At 39.3% G+C, this 20,682-nt stretch overlaps 1 protein-coding gene across 1 annotated transcript in view; it reads left to right on the top strand.

The window, feature by feature from the left end:
* Window positions 1-20,682, top strand: part of F13A1 (coagulation factor XIII A chain) — a 187,842-nt gene that overhangs the window by 125,111 nt on the left and 42,049 nt on the right. Inside the window, exons 9-11 of the mRNA XM_045841731.1 lie at window positions 8,334-8,437; window positions 10,040-10,128; window positions 18,801-18,954. Of these exons, the coding sequence (XP_045697687.1) occupies window positions 8,334-8,437; window positions 10,040-10,128; window positions 18,801-18,954 (347 nt within the window). The remainder of the gene's footprint in view (window positions 1-8,333; window positions 8,438-10,039; window positions 10,129-18,800; window positions 18,955-20,682) is intronic.

Raw genomic sequence — 20,682 nt, 5'->3', positions numbered from 1 at the left:
CAGCTCCATACAAGTTTCCTCCAGCATGCCCCAGTACCTCTGAATAATTCCTTTCTGTTATCTCACTTCATTACCTTTCCTAACTGAAAGTGGGTTCTTGGTCAAAGTTTTCATTTCCACTTTGTCATGTCTTACTACGACCAACTCCACCAACTCCAACCAACTCCACCAACTTGTCCCAACTTCTTTCCGACATCTCTGATTCCACCCCACCCCTGCTGCCATTGAAATGAACAAAGTTTAAAACTCCCAGGATGTGCTGTCACTTTTCAAGTAAATTTTACTGATCATGCTATTACAGTTGTCCCATTTTTTTCTCCCCTTTATGGCCCTCCACCTTGCACCCTTCCTCATGCCAGCATTCCGACCCCCTTAGTTTATGTCCATGAGTCATACATACAAGATCTTTGGCTTCTCCATTTCCTATACTATTCTTAACCTCCCCCTTTGTATTTTGTACCTACCAGTTATGCTTCTTATTCCCTGTACCTTTTCCCCCTATTCTCCTCCCACCTCCTCCCCACTGATAACCATCAATGTGATCTCCATTTCTGTGATTCTGTTCCTGTGCTAGTTATTTGCTTAACTTGATTATTTGTTTGTTTTAGGTTCAGTTGTTGATAGTTACATTTGTTGTTATTTTACTGTTCATAGTTTTGATCTTTTTTTTCTTAGATAAGTCCCTTTAACATTTCATATCATAAGGGCTTGGTGATGATAAATTCCTTTAACTTGACCTTATCTGGGAACCACTTTATCTGCCCTTCTATTCTAAATGATAGCTTTGCTGGATAGAGTAATCTTAGATATATGCCCTAGCTTTTCATCATTTTGAATACTTCTTTCCAGCCCCTTCTTGCCTACAAGGTTTCTTTTGAGAAATCAGCTGATAGCCTAATGGGAACTCCTTTGCAGTTAACTCTCTCCTTTTCTCTTGCTGCTTTTAAGATTCTCTCTTTACCTTTAATCTTGGGTAATGTAATTATGATGTGTCTTGGCATGTGATTCTTGGATCTTGTGAATCCCCTTCTTGGGGATTCTCTGAGTTTCCTGGGCATGCATGTCTATTTCCTTTGTCAGATTAGGGAAGTTTTCCTTATTTGTTCAAATAAGTTTTCAATTTCTTACTCTTCCTCTTCTTCTTCTGACATCCCTATGATTCAGATGTTGTAATGTTTAAAGTTGTCCCAGAGGTTCCTAAGCCTCTCCTCATTTTCTTGAATTTTTGTTTCCTCATTCTGTTCCAGTTGAGTATTTATCTCTTCCTTCTATTCCAAATCTTTTATTTCAGTCCCAGTTTCCTTCCCTTAGCTGTTGGTTCTCTGTATATTTTTCTTTTTTTCACTTTGCATAATCTTTATGTCTTCCCTTATTTTGCAACTGTACTCAATCATTTCCATGAGCATCCTGAAAACCAGTGTTTTGAATTCTGCTTCTGATAGGTTGTATATCTCCTCATCACTTAGTTCTTTTTCTGAAGTTTTGATCTATTCTTTTATTTGGGACATATTTCTTTGTCTTAGTTCACCTGTTACATTGTAAGGGGCAGAGCCTTAGGCATTCACCAGGATGGGGCGACCCACTTTACTGGATTATGGCACTGTATGTGGAGGAGTTGTCTGAGAGGGAACAATGCTGCTTGCTTGGCTCTCACCCCACTTTCAGTCTCTTCTCTCACTTCCCATGAGTAGACTGTGCCATTTCAGATTCTGATGCCAAGTGAGTGGGCTTGTGTATTTTCATGGGCACCTCAACCAGACTCTCTTATGAGACTGGGAGTTTCTCTCACTGACACAACCCCCATAGGTTTTTATATCCAGAGGTTTTGAAGCTTTCTTTTCCTGTGTTGGAACCCTGGGCTGTGCAATCTGTCTAGCTCCCCAGTTGTTCCTGCCAGTTTATCTTCATGCTAATATGGATAACCTGGTCCACTAGCCTCTGCCTTGTTACATGTCCTTGCCACCTCAGTTTCCCATCTCCAACCCTCCTACCAGTCTAGATGAACATTTCTGTAATTTCTTGGTTGTTGGACTTCCATATAGTTTGATTTTCTGGCAGTTCTGTTTTTTTTTTCTCTTAAAGATTTTTGTTTGTTTTTCGAGAGAAGAGAAGGAAGGAGAAAGAGAGGGAGAGAAACATCAGTGTGTGGTTGCCTCTTGCACACCCCCTACTGGGGACCTGGCCTGTAACTCAGGCATGTGCCCTGACTGGGAATCCAATTAGTGACCCTTTGGTTCACAGGCCAACATTCAATCCACTGAACCACACCAGCCAGGGCTGTCTTTTTTTTTAATTGGTTGTCACCCTTCTTTTTGGTTGTGCAAGGAGGTGAAGCATATCTACCCATGCCTCCACATTGGCCAGACTCTGCACTGTCATTTTGTCACTAATATCACTGCCTATATTAGAAGTATATTAGCAGAGCCAAAGTGGAGGGGCTGTGCTTATTTCTAGGAATACACAAATAATTTGCAAGTCAGACAAGTGCCTTTCTTCCATCCCCTGCCATTTTTAAAATAAAAGAAGTCAAATATGTGGTTTATATGTGAAGTTGGTCTAAGACAGCTCCTCCAGGGCTTTCTCTGGATCTTGTTTGTGCTCTCCCTTGGGACCTAATAAAGCTGCAGAAACAAAGTTACAAGCTCATATCTCTTCCCTTTTAGGGATTCCTTTTCTCTGCAACATTTCTGTACAGTTTGTAAATGAGATGACCCTGCGTAGTGTTTAAGCATCAGCTAAGTTAAAGGCAGTAAAGGACTCTGTGCTTCAATAATCCACTTTATTTTCCTTGAAAATATAGCATACAGCCCAGTTCTCCACACTCCCATGGGCTCTTGCAATCTGGATGTGATGTTAGCCAGCTGTTAGAACCAGGGCAGATTTTGAACTGTGCTCTACCATCTTTTAATAAATATTAGTCATCTTAATGTTTTTTTGTGGGGGAGGGAAAACTAGTACATGCTTATTTTTAAAATTTCAAATGCAGAAAAACATCATGAAAGTAAGAGTCATATGCTTTCTACTACTCAACATTTTGTTAAGCATTCTTTAACATTTTTGAATATTGTATTCATTTTTTATTGCTTCATAACAATTACCAAAAATTTAACAGCTCAAAACAATACAGATTTATTATCAAACAGTTTATATGAGTCAGGAACTTGGGCACAGGTTAACTGGGTCCTTTGCTTATGGTCTCAAAATGTTAGCTGGGACTGTTGCACCATCTGAGGTTCAGCGCTTCTTCAGGTTCTTGGAAGAACTTAGTTCCTTGCAGCTTTAAAACTCACATTAGTGGCCATCTTCTTCAAGGCCAACAGAATGGCTCTGTCACTTTGAATTTCTGGCTTGTTCTGTCTCTGTCCTCTAAACCCACATTTAAAGACTCACCTGATTAGGCCAGGCCCACCTTGGTAATCTCTCATTTAAGTCAGTCAAAAGGTTAATTATCTTAATTACAACCGCAAAATCCTCTTTGCCATGTAAAGTAACACAATTTAAGGAGTGCTGTATGCCCTGGCTGGTGTAGCTCAGTGGATTGAGCATGGACTGTGAACCAAAGTGTCGCAGGTTCAATCCCCTGTCAGGGTACAAGCCTGTGTTGCAGGCCATGACCCCCAGCAACCGTACATTGATGTTTCTCTCTCTCTCTCGTTTTCCTTCCATTCCCTCTCTAGAAATAAATAAATAAAATCTTTTAAAAAAAAGTTAATATGCCAACAAGCAATTTCTTAAAAAAAAAAAAAAGGAGTGATATAACATCTTCTTCATAGACATCAAGGGGAAAATTATACAAGAGTGAGGATCATTTAAAATTCTGCTTTTCACACTTATTTATAAGCATGATGAACATATACACTATATATGGTGTTCTGTAATGTGATTTTTAAAAATTAGTATGCCATAGGTATCTTTTCTGTCAAATAAATATAGACCTGCATTTTTTTTATGGCTGAATAGTATTCTATTTTGAGTTTCAAATAATTAATTACATATTGGGCGACTGGGCTATTTCCGATTTTTCCTTCTCACAAATAGTGCAAGGATGAATATTCTATGTACTTGCCATCGCATCTGTGTATTTCCTGTGTGCAAATTCCAAGCACAGGGGTTTCCTGAGTCAAAGGAGAAACTTTAATTTCAGTGCTGTGACATAACTTCACGGGTCCCCAGCAGTGCATGGTGCTGCTTCATCAGGTAGGCTCTGCCTTCAGTGAAGATTTTCTGGGTCCCTTTTACTGAAACTGCTGGATTATTGGCATCCTTGAAAGGACCTCCAGAAATCACTAACCATCACTTCAGGAAACTCACAGAAAGTAACATAAAGCAAAAATGTGTTCACTTGCCATCTCTGTCATTATCTGTCCCCCATTTAATTCAACTTGACTAAATAATTCCCAGTGAAATGGGGGCTTTGTTTTAATTTTGACACTGCTTCTTTAGAAAGGGCAATAAGGAAAGTAGATTACTTTGAAGGTTTATAATCATTTTCACTTTAAAGGAACACTGTACATTTTCGTGGTATTATGGGAAGTCAGACTTCAAATGAAGACTCTGAGAAGATATAAAACTTTGAATCTTAAAAACAAACAAAGGTTTAATTATACCTGCCTTGCTAGATGCACTCACCTTTTAGCCAACCATTACTTTGAGAGTGCCCCCTAGAGCCAGCTCTGGTGCTGAGGATGTGACAGTGAACAAGACAGAGCTCCAAAGTGAATCTGTGTGCTCTGCACATGTGTGATGCAACCATGGGATGAAAGCAGAATGGCTATTAAGAATCTAGATAAAGAAGCTATAAAATAAGAATGAGCCTTCAGGAAGCATTTAGATTTCCCAGCCTGGAGAGTAGGTAAATGGAATTCAGAAATGTCTGTAACTGTTAGCCTCTTTCATGGGGGAACTTGAAATATAAAAGACAAGTATGTGTACCCAGAAATACTTAACATCCAGCCAAAAGGGGACCTTCTTGGAATGAGTGGCCCAAAATAAACTCTCCCTGGCCATTGCTGAACTGAGAACAGCATGATGAGAAAAAACCCCATGGCTCCCTCTGCTCACAACCATGCTGGGAGCCCAGCCATTGCCCTTCTATGTGTTGACTAAGACCGAACCCCTGGAACTCTTAGGCAGTGGGTGAGGTAGGCAGGTCATAGTTCTCACTATCTGTCTCACTGCCTACAAGTTCCTGACCCTCTTATTAAACTCTTCTACCCTTGGAGGTCTCAGTCATAGGTTAAAGTGGAATAGGTCATGAATAAATAGTTAGATATCATGATGAGAGAAAATAAAGTTTTCCCCACCTCTTGGTCATTTGAAAAGACATGTTATCCTCAAATAAAAGTTTTTTTACCTGACATCTTAAATGCAAAGCTTGTTTATCTTGTTCAAAGCTTCACCTTGCCCAAGATATATAAATTTAAATGAGATTCTGGAGCATATTAATTAAATATATTAATTAATTAATATTAAAAATATTAATTAATTAAATGAGACTCTGGAGCAGATCTGGAGTGGTAGTATATTGGTGAAAGCCAGGGTTGGTAAACACCACATATTGTGTAGGAAGCAGGACTGTGCCCATTTGGGATTGCAAATGTTTCATTGCTGTGTTTTCTGGATCTCTCTGCCTGATGGTATGAACTCCACTGTCCTAAAAGGAGGCTAGCAGTCATTGTTTAATACAGTGACCTTTCTTCCAGCTTCAGAGCAAAGATAGAGGCAACTTCATGTTCCTGCCCCAGCATCTCCATACTCTGATTCTGATCTACATCCACACCTCCCTCCCCCACAGACAATACCTTGCTCCCCATACCTGTCCATGGGGCTGCACTTGATCTCTTGCATCCTTGGTATTGGAGCCTCCTTTCATTTCATCTACTCTTTATTCCCATTCCTTCTAGACTGTTTTTCCCTCTCTACAAGCTGAGAATCTCTCCTAATGTAAAAATAATCCAAACAATCTTCTCTGTATAGCATTATTTCTAGCCATTGCCCTATCTTCCCTTCTTCCCTTCACAGTCTAGATCACTCTTGGAAGAAATCTACACTGCATCCCTCCCCTTCACGCACTCTTCTTCTGGCTGTTCCCCTATTCCCCTCCATCATCCATAAAGGTACCAGGGACTTCTTCTTCATCCAGTCCTGAATGTCACATGTATATTTCAAAATGCCTCTTGGGTTTCATCTCCTGGATTTGCCATAGACACTCAGGTTCATCTTGTCCAAAATAAATCTGTCACCCACCCAACACTGCCTTCTTCAACATAAACCTTGTTCTGTTCCTCCTTTATTCAGTCTTCATAAACGTAAAAAGTCCTCCTCAACTCATCTGGTTCCCTCACATCTCCATAAGCCATCATTGAACCTCCTGTGGCTCCTCTGGCTCTCCACCATGATGACCACCTCTGTAGTGGACACATTTTTAATTCATTGCAACTATTTTTAGTATTTAGGAGCAGGGGTAACTTGGTTCAATCTCTCAAATTGCCTGTTCACACATCTCTCACAAATACAGAATTGCAAATTTATTTTCCCAAGAATAAAGCCCAAATATTTAATTTGGTATAAAAAGGTCTCACTACCTACTTCATCTTTACCTGCAGCTTAACTCAGACCTGGGATTTCCATTACTAACTAGCTGTGTGACCTCAGGCAAGAGTCTTAACCTCTCTGTGCTTCAGTTTCCACACTTGTAAACTGGGGGAAATAACAATGTCCTTCTGATAGGGCACTAAAAACATCCAATGAGTTAATATACAGAAAGCTTTTAGAATGGTGCTTGGCACATATTAAGTGTTATGCGTATTTGTCAGCATTGTGATTTACTGCCTACCCTCACCTATCATCCTCTTCTCTCATGCACACAAATATGCAAAAAAAGCTACCCTCCAGGCACAGATACAGCATACATTTCCCCAAATACACTGCAGATAAATATTTCATGTCTTCACAACTTTGTTTTTACTCTGTTTGTTGACCTGTGAAAGTCCCACTTTTCAGGACTCAGCTCAAATATTGCTTCTGCTGTGAAGTCTTTGCTTATGCCCTGAGAGTTTCCCACTGAGACCTACTGCACCCCAGATGAATTTGGGCTGTAGTATACATCACATCAATTATTTTTAAAAGTTTGAGAGTTACCATTTTTGAGCACTTATCACATGCCAGATATAGAGTGCTATACATATATTATCTTGCTTAAGCCTCATGGCAAACTTATGAAATGTTTGAACAATTGGTTTAAGTTTGCCATTTCTCCTAGATTGTGAGGCTCTCTATGGGCAAAAACCTACATCTTGATCTTCATTGAATCTCCAGTACCTAGCATGATGTCTGACACATAATGGGTGCATAGTTAAATAAACATCTCTGAATTGAGCCAATCAAAGTTGAGCTGTACTCAGAGAGATGGGAATATGCACAAATTAATAATGCTGAAGGACATTTAGGAAAAGGATAGTTAGTGGTTGTATTTGAAATTCATCAGTGCTATAAACGAAGACTGCTGAAACTACTTTACCTCCCATTAAATTGTTATTACTATATGAATATTTTCTGTGGTTTTCTGTAGTGTGGATGGGTTCATGTACTCTCATTTGTTTCTGTAGTGTCATATAATTTCAGGTCTTCCCAAGGACATAACAATACAATTCATGAGGACATTTTGTCCCATGCTCTTGCCTCCAGGGTCACTTGCAAAGTTGTGACAAGTTTTGCATGGCCCTCAGCTCATGGATTATCCACTTTGATAAAGGGTAAAGAGACACTCACCCCGACAACCTTTCCTTCTTGCTGAAGAGCAAATGGAAATTTGCAACAATTACAATCAGGAGTTAGTGTTATAGTTTCCATGGCAATGGTCTAAACCCATAAACACAGGCATTTTATTGCTTAATTGTTACAAGGGATATGCTTTATAAATATAACATACATAAATATAAAAGAAATGCAAAGATGTATGTATTTTGTTTTCAATTAACTTTTTCCTACCCCTTTAGCATGTAGTGTGTTCTGTTTCATTAGACAGCAGAGAATGATTAATATCAAAACTGTTTAATGTGTTAATTAAAATATCTCTGAGGAGACTTGAAGCTGAGATTAGCTGGAAAAGAGCACTGTCCAGCCATGTGAGTGCCCCTAGGGCTACCAATGGGAATGGATCTTCCCAGCAAACTCAAGTCTAGAGCCCAGCATATTTCTGGGAGTCCTCAATTAGTTTAATCCATTCCAATAATTAGTAGATGGTATATTCTCAGGATTTTGGTCACTTTTTAATTTTTTGGAGCATTGAATGTGATGGGAAATTGATGCTCATTGGAGTGGTGTTTTCCAAGGAACTACCACTGCTGGAATGAAGCCTGGATGACGAGACCTGATCTACCTGTCGGGTTTGGAGGTTGGCAGGCTGTGGACAGCACGCCCCAGGAAAACAGTGACGGTAAACCTGCATCCTTCCCAAAGGAGCTGTTTAACTGCAGATCTTCACTTTGCTTTTATGATTGCCCTTGATGTGTGGGAAGCACTCTCAGTGGGAACCAACCTCGAAAACGTGCTTCCTGTACACATATGCAGTAGTAACTACCTGTCAATCAGGGTTAATTTCATTTCTTTTTTTTTCTTTTTCTGTTTTTTTTCCTATTGTTGTTCTAATACAGTTGTCCCAATTTTCCCCTGTTGCTCTTCTCTACCCCACCCATCTCCCATTCCAACAGTCAATCCCCACCCTATTGTCCATTTCCATGGGTCATTTATACCTGTTCTTTAACTTAATTTCATTTGAATGATTGGCTCTACACTGATTACTTTATAACTTTTATGGGAAAAAAGAATTAAACTTTACATACATAATTCATCTACTCCTGCTTTGATAAGCAGTTTTGAAGACAGGAGAAAAAATATCTAGGTAAGCACTTTTCTAGGCTATAAAACATACTTCCACCCTCCCTGCTATACAATGGTAAGAAATAAGGCAGTAGAGAAAGAAAGGACTCAAAATGTTTGTATTTTCCCAGAATCTAATTTCTTTTTATATTATGTGATTTCTTTAAAAATCTGAGTATCTGTCATCTAACTTGCAAACCATGCTTAGCAAAGAATAGCAGTATGACTCCCCCACCAGATTTTAATAAAATCACATCATAAGCCTCTATTTATCTTTAATACAACAATGAAAGGCAATGGCCTGGGGATATTATGTTTATTTCCTCAGGTTGATATGAGATATTGGTATGTATATGTATACAAGTACGTATATATAAACATTCATTACATGTTTATAAAACAACTTAATGGTTTAAGGGAGAAAGTTCAACACTTCCTGGTGTTCTGGGTTATACAGGGTGGTAAAAAAGTAGGTTTACAGTTGTTTTTATGGAAAATAATATAATAATTAATAAATAATGATAAAAGAATAAACTGTTTTGCATACTGTCAACTGTAAACCTACTTTTGCCTCACACTTTATCATGAAGAGACTTTAGAGATGACTAATAGCAGTAAATCTCTTATTAACTACAGACAGCTGGTTACAATTTTTAAACTTTGTAAATAAACACAGTCCTATTGACTTTCTCAGTGCATATTGGGCATTGGTCAATGTGTGTGATTAGTGTTCAAATTCTCTTCACAGGTGTCCTCAATGTCCAAAACACAAAACAAACAACAACACATCCCCTGAGGACATATCACCATTTCAAACATCCCAGGTGCCTACTGTAAAAGCATATAAATATTATGTTACCCAACAGCATGGCACCCACACTTGTGTACGTGTTTATAGGTGGAAGAATAGACCCAGGAGCAGTGATTTCCTGTGTTTTTTCATGGCTTCAAATTTTGCTTTGAGGAGACATTTCCAACAAAACAGTCCTGATTACACACATCAGCCCTCTGCCCTCCCTGGCATGAGAGCACTGGGCTAAATCAATGATGAGCCTGAGGAGCACTTGCCTCTGAGGAGCCACCTCAGTGCTATGCTCTGTCCTGCATGTGGACAGACTTGAAGACACAAACTCATCCCCTTTTCCTCTGTGTGATTCAGGGATGTATCGGTGTGGCCCAGCCTCTGTTCAAGCCATTAAGCATGGTCATGTTTGCTTCCAGTTTGATGCACCCTTCGTTTTTGCAGAGGTAAGTGGGAAGCCGGGGAAAGTGCTGCTTTCCTCCCAGACCTCTTAATACGTCAAAGAGTAAGATACTGAGGTTTTTTCCTTCTAAATTTCCCAGGTATGTGGCATATGCTTTGTGCTTACAAAGTTAACTAGACATCATTCCAGCCTCCAGGTTATTAGTTCTAAATGCAATTCTTAGCTAACATTTTTCTTTCCTGGATGTTTTGAGATTATTTTTCCCTCATAAGCAATTGCTTTACTAACCACCACACTCTATGGCTAGAATGAGTAAATATCTATTATTAACATGTGTCAGGCACTGTGCTATGGGGAATTCAGGGGCCTATGTCCTTAAGAAATTCAATTCTTGATGGGAGGTAGAGTACATAAACACATCAAAAGTTAAATAATAATACAAGAGATGCTATGGAACTGTCAGATGGGCAACTTAGGTGATAAATGATCTACATTTATACATACAGATTCATTAAATGAGAAATATGGGCCAGGAACTGAAGTAGGGGAGCAAAGGCCATAAGACCATGTCTCGGGTGGGAGGGTGACACAGGAACAGGCAGTAATGACACCTTGGTGACAACCACAGTAAGATGAGCAGACTGTTGCCAGAGCCTATAAGAAGCGTCCAGATGCTGACTGCAGAAATTAGTGTCTGAGCTGAGTCTTGTTAGGTGATTAGTGGTTATTTGGGCAAAGAGGGTAAGAAAGAAGCCAAAGGAAGAAAAGAATTTCAGACAGGGATGATGATGAGCATCCAAATGGTGTGTGGGAGACATTCAAAGCTATCTATTCAAATCTCACAAAAAATGATGCAACTGCAGGTGTCAAAAGATGACAGCTGAAGGAAATAGATTTGAGGGACTTAGGTCCTGAGAAGTAGGAACTCCATCCTGTAAATAAGAGCCTTACCACAGGGGAGAAATGTGAGATTTATGGAGCATGGACTGGATGGGAATGTCACTGAGGTGGGGAGACCAGCTAGAAGGCTGTGACATTACTCCACACCAGAGAGGACTGGATAAATAGCAATCAAGGGCAAAGAAGGAAGCAAGATTGGGAAATATTCAGGAAATACAAAAAGCATAAATATTTAAATAGCAAAATCAGAAATGTGAAATACACAAAACAAACAGTGTTTCTTCCACTATATCTCCCATTACAGTTTCTAGAAGCCTTGGGAGAATAAGCATATCATATTTGGAATTTTATTTTCTCAATTTTGCCTTGGGATTTGAAGATTTATCTAAACCTCCTAGTTGCCATCTAATAGTTTATGATGCTATGAGAACCTCTTAATAGAAAATCACTCTAAAATCCACAAAGCCTTGTTTTTATAGTTTTCTTATGCTTTATTGCTGCAAAGAGGGAGAAAGGAAGGCACCTCCCTCCAAGAGCAAATTGCCTAATAACTGTTAAAGCAAACACTTTTGCTATTATTAAATATAGATTGGGGTGTTTTGAATGTCATCAGGGTTTGCAGATTATAATCACTCTGCTCATCATTGCATACTTGTTTGGCAGAGTGTACAGTCTGTTGCTGTGGTATAGGCTGAGCTCCAGGGCTGAGTCATTTATAAGAGATGTTTGAGCTGTTGAAAAGGGTATGAAGAATCTTTTCTCAATGGTACCTAAAGTAGGACACCACGAAGGATGTCTCATGACTCAGGCTTTAGACTGCGTCCTCTCTTCCCATTCTCACTTCCTGGCTGCATAAGCTTGCCTCTCACTACCTACCCCAGGTGGGTCAGCTGGATTCCGCCTTTTCTTGTCTCTCAACATGCTTTCTTGGTCATTCCTTATTCATTTCCGGGCCAGAGCAAGCATCATGTTTATTGACATTTTTGCTCTTGTCAGGAACTTGGTCTTCTTTAATGAAGCAGAACCCCAAACAAGAGGGGTTGTGCATAGACAGCATCTTACCTCTGTCCCTTTTCCTCTCCTCGTCCATTTTGGAAATTTATCCTGAGCATTTATAGATTCTTTTCAGGGCTTGAAATTTGTTTCTCTCCTCCTCCCTTCTCATGCCCTTGGCATAGGGGAGAGTTTCTCAGTTCTAGAGGGCCATCTGCCTTTTCTCTCCCCAATTCACAGTGCCCTCAGTCTCCAAGAGGTAACAAGGGAGCAGAATGGTCCTAAAAGTCTGGAGTCATCTTCTGAATCACCATGTTCATTAAGCTCTCAGGAATTGCTGCTTCTCTTCAAGCTTAGCTTCTTCTGATCAGATCTGTTGTCTCCTTCGCACCATCCCACTTCAAACTCACACATGCATGTGCACATACACACATGCAAACACAAACATTCATGCAAACACATGGGCATGCACACACACATGCACACAACACACACACTCCTGTCTTCCCTCCTGGTCACTGAGCTGATTTTTGCAGTGGTGACAACTGGTTCCTGAGGACCACAGTAACCACCCTGTGGCTCCAGAAGCTCCACCTTCCCAAGCTCTGGGCTGTCAGTTCTCTGTGTCCAACCTGTGCAGTTGCTTCTCTGAAGACTCTTTATTCTCAATTCAAAGTTGTTTATATTGTGACCACTTATTAGATGCATCCCATTTTGTCACCATTTTTCTGACCTAAAATTATTCATCCATTCAATTAAATAACATAAAACTTGGAAATCATCTTGGCTTCTTTTCTTAATCTTCCTTGGGCATCTTGTCACCTTTAAAAAACACCTTTAAAAATTGTCATTTATCAGCTATGTGTATGATGGTTGATCATTACCCTTTGAGCTATGCAAAGCACTGAGCCTTGTGAAGTTTCCTGCTAATCCATCTCCCTCTTCCTCTTACCCCTTTTTCTATCTATTCTCCACAGATCAGCCAGAATTTTATTTTCAGAATGTAAATAAAAACTTGTCACTACCCTGCTCCAACTTCTAATACATTCCTGCCACCCTTAAAATAAAATTGAACATATATCTTTACCAGATTTGCTGTCATCTGGCCCCCAGCTTCCCCTTCACTCCAACCCCTTGCTCATTTCCCTTCAGCTATGCTGACCCTCTTACTCCTGAAAACTTCCAAACATGCTCTCATTTTAGAGTCTTTACACATACTGTTACTTTTGCAGTAAAAACTCTCCCCTATTGTATGTTAGGGGAAAGTTCTCTTCCCTCACTGTATCCTGGTCTCTGTTCAAGTCACCTCCCACTGAGGCCTTCACTCACCCCACCCTCCTCTGTTGTTTTTAATTTTTCCATCCTGCCTTAAGGGTGATTGTTTCTCTTTCTGTATTCTCATTGCTGAAAGCAAGCTCTGGCACAGAGTAGTCATGAATAAATACTTGTTGGATGAATGAATCAAGCAAGCAAGCAAACAAAAGCTGACCTGAGTACACTGCTATGAATGGTGTCTCGGAGAGATAGGGACCAGATGGCATCCCCCCAGCACTGATGGGAGATGAGGCCCATGGGGCCTGGCCGCATGGCTGCTACAAGCTGCAGGAACGGTGAGCGCAGCACAGACATAGGGCAGTTGGACCAGGCAGGTACCCACTGACTTGATGTATCCTTGGAGGACCACTGCTTTCTCTGCATAGCTTAGGAGCTTGTAGTTATATCTATCTGGGAACAAATGAACAAAGAAAACTCTGCCTTGGTTTCTGAAGAAAGTCTCCATCCTTGGTGGGGAAAAGTGTAGCTTCTGACAGCAGTGGGCATATGTTTCCATTCTAAGAACACAAGCAGAAGTTTGCAGAGAGGCTTCTCTAGCCTTCTACCCTGGCCCACCTTTACTGAGCCCCTGGGGCTGCACTGCAGCAGAGGCTGTGTGGGAAATGCCTGTGTCTGACTGGGAGGCAAGGGTGTAGTATGCCGAAAATACTACCAGATTTCAGGTTGGGATGCCCAGGTGCTGCCTGACCATAGTCCCTTCAGATATACTGGTAAGACTAGATCACAGGTGGCAAACACAAGGCCTACGGACTGAGTCTGTCCCTCTACCTTGTTTTATCTGGCCCAGTACCTTGTTTCTACCTGGTGGCATTATCGAGCTCTTGCTTAACTATTAAGGAGTAGTTACATTTATAGAGTCCTAAAATTACATTTGGCCCTTTGAAGGCAACCATGAAGCTGATGTGGCTCCCAGTGAAAATGAGTTTGACACCCTTGGACTAGATAATCATGAAAACTTCTTTCCATTCAAAAGAAATTGGCCTTAAATATAGGTTTTCACAAGTAGTACTGATCTACCTACCAGCTATACAAGGATAGTGTTATTAAGCCCAGAGACATTCAGTTACTTGCTTAAAGTTACACAGCATTTATCCAATATTTTTTCCAGCATCCCCTGCACTTTTGACTATTCTACTATAGACATGCAATTGGTTCTGGATGGGGACCTATCACTGCTGCTTTTTAAGCCCCTCAGTGGGTCTAATGTGTGATCGGGATGGAGAACCATTAGTGTAGTGGCTGAAACTGAAAAGAAAAGCTTGTGGGTGTCATGTTGATTGGATAGAATACTTCCTGTTCCCCCGCTCACAACATACACATGCAAGAGCCATTTCTTATGTGTTTTTCTCTCCTCTTTCCACAAGGGACAGCGCCATTGGGCTGTCCTGAGATTTTCACCTACATAAATTTCCTAAGCTGTACCCAAGAGGAGACAAGGATTTAGCCAGTTTCATATTTAGCCTTATCTCCCTGGATAACCATAAGCTATTATAAAGGCTGTTATTAAGAGGATATTTATCATTATTGTTGCTATGATTTGCAAGTGAAGGAGGAGCTCTTTGTGCTTGCATGGCCTGTCCCAGAGGAAAAGGCAAAGTTCTCAGGATGCTCATTTAAAGGTTATTTAACTTTCTTTTCTTTTTTTCAAAATGACAAGCATTTCTTACAGGTCTGTTCTGTCATCTTCTGTCCTAGTTCCTGATTTCACATTTTGTTTTTTCATGTCCATGGCTAGTGCTGCAGAGCCCAGAGACCCTGAGTAGCAGGGTCACCATTTTTCTCCCCTCAGAACTCTGAGGCCCAAGCAGGGAAACAGTTCACCATGCACAGTGCTGATGATGGTCCTGCAGGGTGCTGTGAGAGAGGCCATGAGCTGTGAAGGTTAAGGAATGTGCTAGGGGCTGGTTCAGAGTCGGAGTCAGGGAGCAGTCAATGAGCCAGCCCGGGGTTTGCACCTCTTCTCTACCATCTCTCAGCCATGTGTCCACACTTTGCTGACCTTCTGAGTCTTGGTGGCTGCATCTGTCAAACTGGGATAATAATGCATACCTCACAGGATTATTGTAGGGGTTAAATTAAATAATTTTAAAATGTCTCTGAAACATCATAGGTATTTAACAAACATTAGCTACTTACTTTCTCCTTAGTAGAATCAAATTTTATATAAATTCCAAACTTTTTTTTTGAGAAAGTAGAGACTTTTAAACCTCTTTAACCTCAACTTTAAAACATAAGACTCTATCATCAAGTTTCTCCATTAGATTTTTACTCCGTTTTGAAATTTACAAGTCATGCTCAATTAGACCCGATCTAACTCAGTCCTAAAATGTTGCCATAAAATTGGCAAGACAAGTATAACAGTTTTTATTTTATAGAGGCAGAGACTGAAGATCATAGAGGATAAGGTAACTTTTTAAAAGTACACATGCAAAGTCAGAATCCAAGTATTTTATAGCTAATCCGGTGTGCTTTTTGAATATGTTCTTCAGAACATTTACAGGGACTGGGCACTCTGCCTGTTGTAGACTTCTTTCTTTCTGTTTTTATGCTTTAACTGTTTGTAGCTTTATTGGGGCATAATTGATCATTTTAAATTGCACACATTTAATGTATTCATCTGTGTTGCCATCACCACAACCAAAGTACTACACATATCCATCACTTCAAAAAAAAAGTCCTTGTGTTCTTTTGTGAGTTTTGTGTTTGTTTGTTTGTTTGTTTGTTTGTTTCTCTATTTGTTTTTTGGTAAGAACACTTAATGTGAGATCCTTTATTCACTAACTTCTATGCATCTTTCAGATTTAAACTTGGCTGTTACTTCCTAGCCCCCTAACCTGTCCTGCCCACCCTAGAAGCCCCCATGGTATCTCAGACATCCCCCTGAAGGTACTCATTGCATGTACTGCAGAAGTTCTATGGCTTGGGTATCCAATAGAATTATCTTGGACATCTTTTTAAAAAGGTAATAAATTCAAGCTTGCAGCTAAGACCTCCATGACCAGACATCTATTTTCTTTTAACTCCACCAGGTGATTCAGATGCACAGAATATTTCTTACTAGAGTATAAACTCTCTAAGTGACTGAATTTATGTTGTTTGTCTATGTCATTAGGACTCTAGTACTTAAAAAATATCTGGCAATACTAATGAATAATTTGTTATTTTTATTATTGATAATATTTATGAGTGTTTGCTCTATACCAGGCACTATGATAAGTAATTTACATGTGTTTCTTTCAGTTAATTCTTTGAACTATCTTGAGGAAGAATGTATTATTGTCCTTTTAAAAATAAGAGGGAACTGAGGCTTGGAGGGGGTCAGAAAATACTTAGTAAATACATCAGAGATTATTTTCAGCTGAAGCACCTGATATAGCAGTGCAATTTGTGTTTCCTACCTGCTATCATACTAATAAATGGAACACAAGGAAGTGATTGTAAAGAGTGTAATAAGGGACTCTGGTGGAATCAGCCTTCAGGCACAGATATAGATATTGTCTCTCAAAAACAAAGTGATGAAGCAGAACCTTAGAAGGGGGTCACCCAGCATGGCCCCAAGATGTTATTTCCAAGTCCCACAGATAGCATGGTTTAGTTACTGAATCATCAGAAAGTTGCCTGAATTTTATTGGGATAGTCTAATATTATTTTTCAATAAAAGTGCTTTTGGCTGCAAGTAACAATTAAAATGACTTAAATGGTAGGAGTTTAAGTTTAATTTTTCTCATGTAAGAAACCCTCAAGGTTGAAACCCTCAAGGTTAGTGTATGTTTTACAAACTTCAGTAAAGCCTTGACTGTGGGGATCATGGAAAGCTCTGGGTTGCTCTGAAAGAAAGGAGTGTACCTTAGCACTGGAGTGTCCTGATGCCTGATCTGTGTCACAGACAGGAAGTCACTATAAGGCTAGTATATGCAAACAGAATGGTTTCCTACAGGGAAAGGTGTCAGACAAATGTGCAGTTTATCTCCCTATTGTTTAATCTATACACAGAACATATCATATGAAACACTGGGCCAAACTCAGAGGGAGGAGGAGTGAACATTGGTGGCAGAAATAATAATAACTTGAGATACACAGATGGCACTATCTTGCTGGCAGAAAGTAGTAATGATTTGAAGTGACTTCTGATGAAAGTGAAAGCGGAAACTGCTAAAGCAGGACTATATTTGAACATCAAGAAGACAAAAATCATGACTACAGAAGAAATATGCAGCTTTAACATAAACAATGAAGCACTGAAATTGTTAAAGGTTTTGCTTATCTTGGTTCAGTCATCAATACAGATGGAGACTGCAGCCCAAAAGAAGATGGAGATATAAAGGGGAACAATAAAAGAATTAGGAAAGATCACCTACAAGAACAAAGGTGTGCCATTAGAGACCAAGGCTAAGATTATCCACACCCTTGTATTCCCAATTATTATGCATGGATGCAGAAGTTTGACAGCAAAGAAAACTAATAGGAAAAAAATTATTTATTTGAAATACAGTATTGGAGGAGAGCTCTGTGGATACTCTGGACAAGCAGAAAAATGAACAAGTGGGCTTTAGAGCAAATTAAGCCTGAAACATCACTGGCAGCAAAAATGACAAAACTGAAGCTGTCCTACTTCAGGCACATCATGAGAATATGGAGGTTCTTGGAAAAAGACAGTTATACTGGGAAAAACAGAAGGAAGTGGGGAAAAAGGGAGACCAAGAATGAAATAAGTCATACATGAAATAAGTCATAGGCATGAGTCTATAGGAGCTGAGCGGGGCTCAGCAAGACATTTTGGACATCACTCATTCATAGAGTCAACAGGAGTCAGAAGTGGCTCACTGGTGTGTAATGTACTCAAGACATTCTGAAGTAGGTAGTCCCAAGGTTGGCTTAGCCATTTAACAGCATTGTGATGATCCAATGCTTCTTATGTTTCTACTCTACTGTCTTTGTACTGTTGGCAATGTTGCTCTTCACTGTCTCAGGATGGCTAGAGCAGCTCCAAGCATCATTTTTCATGCAAAAACACTCAAAAGCAGGAAAAGAAAGGCAAAATCCCCCAAGTCTTCTCTCCTTTTGTAAAAAAGAAAAATCTTTCCCAGAAGCCACCCAACAGACTTTCTCTTTTTCCTAAAAGAGCATTACACAGCCACTGCTACCTTAAAAAAAGCCTGGAAAAGATAGTAATATACATGGAATTTTCAGCTCTCTCTTAGAAGGTGAAATTTACCAGCAAGAAAAAGGGCAGGATGGGAAGAAGTCACTGATATTTAGACAACTGATAGTCTCAGCCCTAAATATTCTTAATTTAAAATACCTGATCAATAATCTAGCCTAGATTCTCTTTCAGAATGGTTTTAAAATAGTTTAGCCCCATGAATCCAATGTTGTTGAAGAAACATGTCAGTTCTAGGGATTTTAGATGACTACACCATTGAGAGTTAGAAATTTTAGTAGCAAACACATTTGATGATAGCTAATGCTCTTTTTCCCCATTTTTAGGTCAACAGTGATCTTGTTTACATTACAGCGAAGAAAGATGGCACTCATGTAGTGGAAGCTGTTGATACCACCCACATTGGAAAATTAATTGTGACAAAACAAGTTGGAGGAGATGGCATGAAAGATATTACTGATACCTATAAATTCCAAGAAGGTAATTTACTGTAATTGGATGACAATTTCTTTGCCCCAGTCCATTTAGTACTTTCCCACAGCCCCTACCAGCTGTGTTCCACAGGATGCACTGGTGTTTACAGTGTCTGGGAGTCAGAGCAGAAGTATAAACTCTCATAAGTGAAAGACACATCACACCCACAATTTTTCATTTTAGATTCATTTGTATGTTTGCTTTGAACAGAATCCCCCTTCACATGACTTGTCAAAATGATTTGATTTTAAGTCGTATCTACTTTAACAGCATATGGAATAATGAAAGAACAAAAATAATTTTAAATAATCCTATTTGAAAATATTGTATAACTAATGTCATTTTAATTCAATAACATAAATTTAAATAATTATTCACATCTTTTTTAGTGCTTCATACACTATTCTTATATACATTGTTCCACTGAATTATCATGGATATCCCTTGAGGAAGGTAATACAATATTAACAGGACAATGCAATCTTACTTATTCAAGCCAATTAAGTTGAAGGCCCATTTCAATTATAAAATAGTGACAAGGTGGTTTTGTTAACTTTTATTGTGTAGAATGTTTTAAATGGAGCTGTTGAGTTCAATTTTCTCTTAATCACTATTGATTGCCTACCCTATACCTGGGAATATGTTTAGTGCTGGGGATCATCTTAGTGAGCAGGACCCAATTCCGGATCCTGTCCAAGTGATAGGATCATTATGCAGAGGGAGATTTGATAAAAAGAAGAGGGGCACTCAGTCCATCCAGGAAATGCAGAAAAAGCAAAACTGGGTGAGAGAAATCACAGACCATAGTTAGAGAAAGCTGGCTCCCAGGCAGTGGGAACATGGTTGAAGCATGGCAGTATGAAGCAACTGGTGTGCTCAGGGTCCTGCAGGCATCAAGCTCAGAGTGTCCAGTAGCTGAAGACAAAGCTGCCCAAGATCAACAGCAGACAAGAAGGGAAGGAGCTTAGGTGTCTTGATGAGGATTTTGGAGTATATTTTTTAGATGATTCACCATCAGAGTTCTTAGAAGTAGTACTTATTTTAGTAAATGTATAAAAATGATAAATAATTAGCACATATCTAAATATTCATCAATATTCCTAAAATGCTAAGGAGTACAGAATTTATTTTAAATATTTTAAACACTCTTTGTGCTATTATTTACAAAAGCAATTTGCACTATAAAGAGGAAGTTTGCTGAACTAAGAACTCTTGTGCATAGTATTAGAAATTCAAAAATTCTGTCACTGACCTAGTGAATTGTTGCTGTATTTCTAAAATCATTTATCCTTCTTTTATTTTGGTTATCATCCATTGTACAATATAAATACAAAAGATTTTTTGGCTTTTCCTTAAAAAGAGGGAGAAATAATTAATTTGAAGGCATAGCAATAGAAACAATCCAAAAAAATATATTTGTGCTAAAAATATATAAGCATGATAAAAATAAACCAAACAAACAATGTTCTCTTGTTATAGAGTTACAGGCAAAAGGGTTCGGAAAGGAAAAAGAAAAATGCATAAAAAATGTAAAAGAAATTAACTGCAACATTCATTCCTTCGTGCATTCATTCAGCAACTTGCTATTAGCCACCCCCATATTTTCAACACTGGGTACAAATGGCCACATGAAGATCCTTGCCTTCCCATCTAGCTGGAGAGACCAGCAGGAAGCAAGCCATCACCAAGTTGTGGGATGCATGTCCTGAAAAGCGGGTGGACAGATGCTACAGG

The sequence above is a fragment of the Phyllostomus hastatus genome, unplaced genomic scaffold (assembly GCF_019186645.2).
Source record: "Phyllostomus hastatus isolate PE091 unplaced genomic scaffold, TTU_PhHast_1.1 phas_contig_37, whole genome shotgun sequence".
NCBI lineage: Eukaryota > Metazoa > Chordata > Mammalia > Chiroptera > Phyllostomidae > Phyllostomus > Phyllostomus hastatus.
Note: the sequence above shows the minus strand (reverse complement) of the source record. Positions and strands in the feature narration are given on the sequence as shown.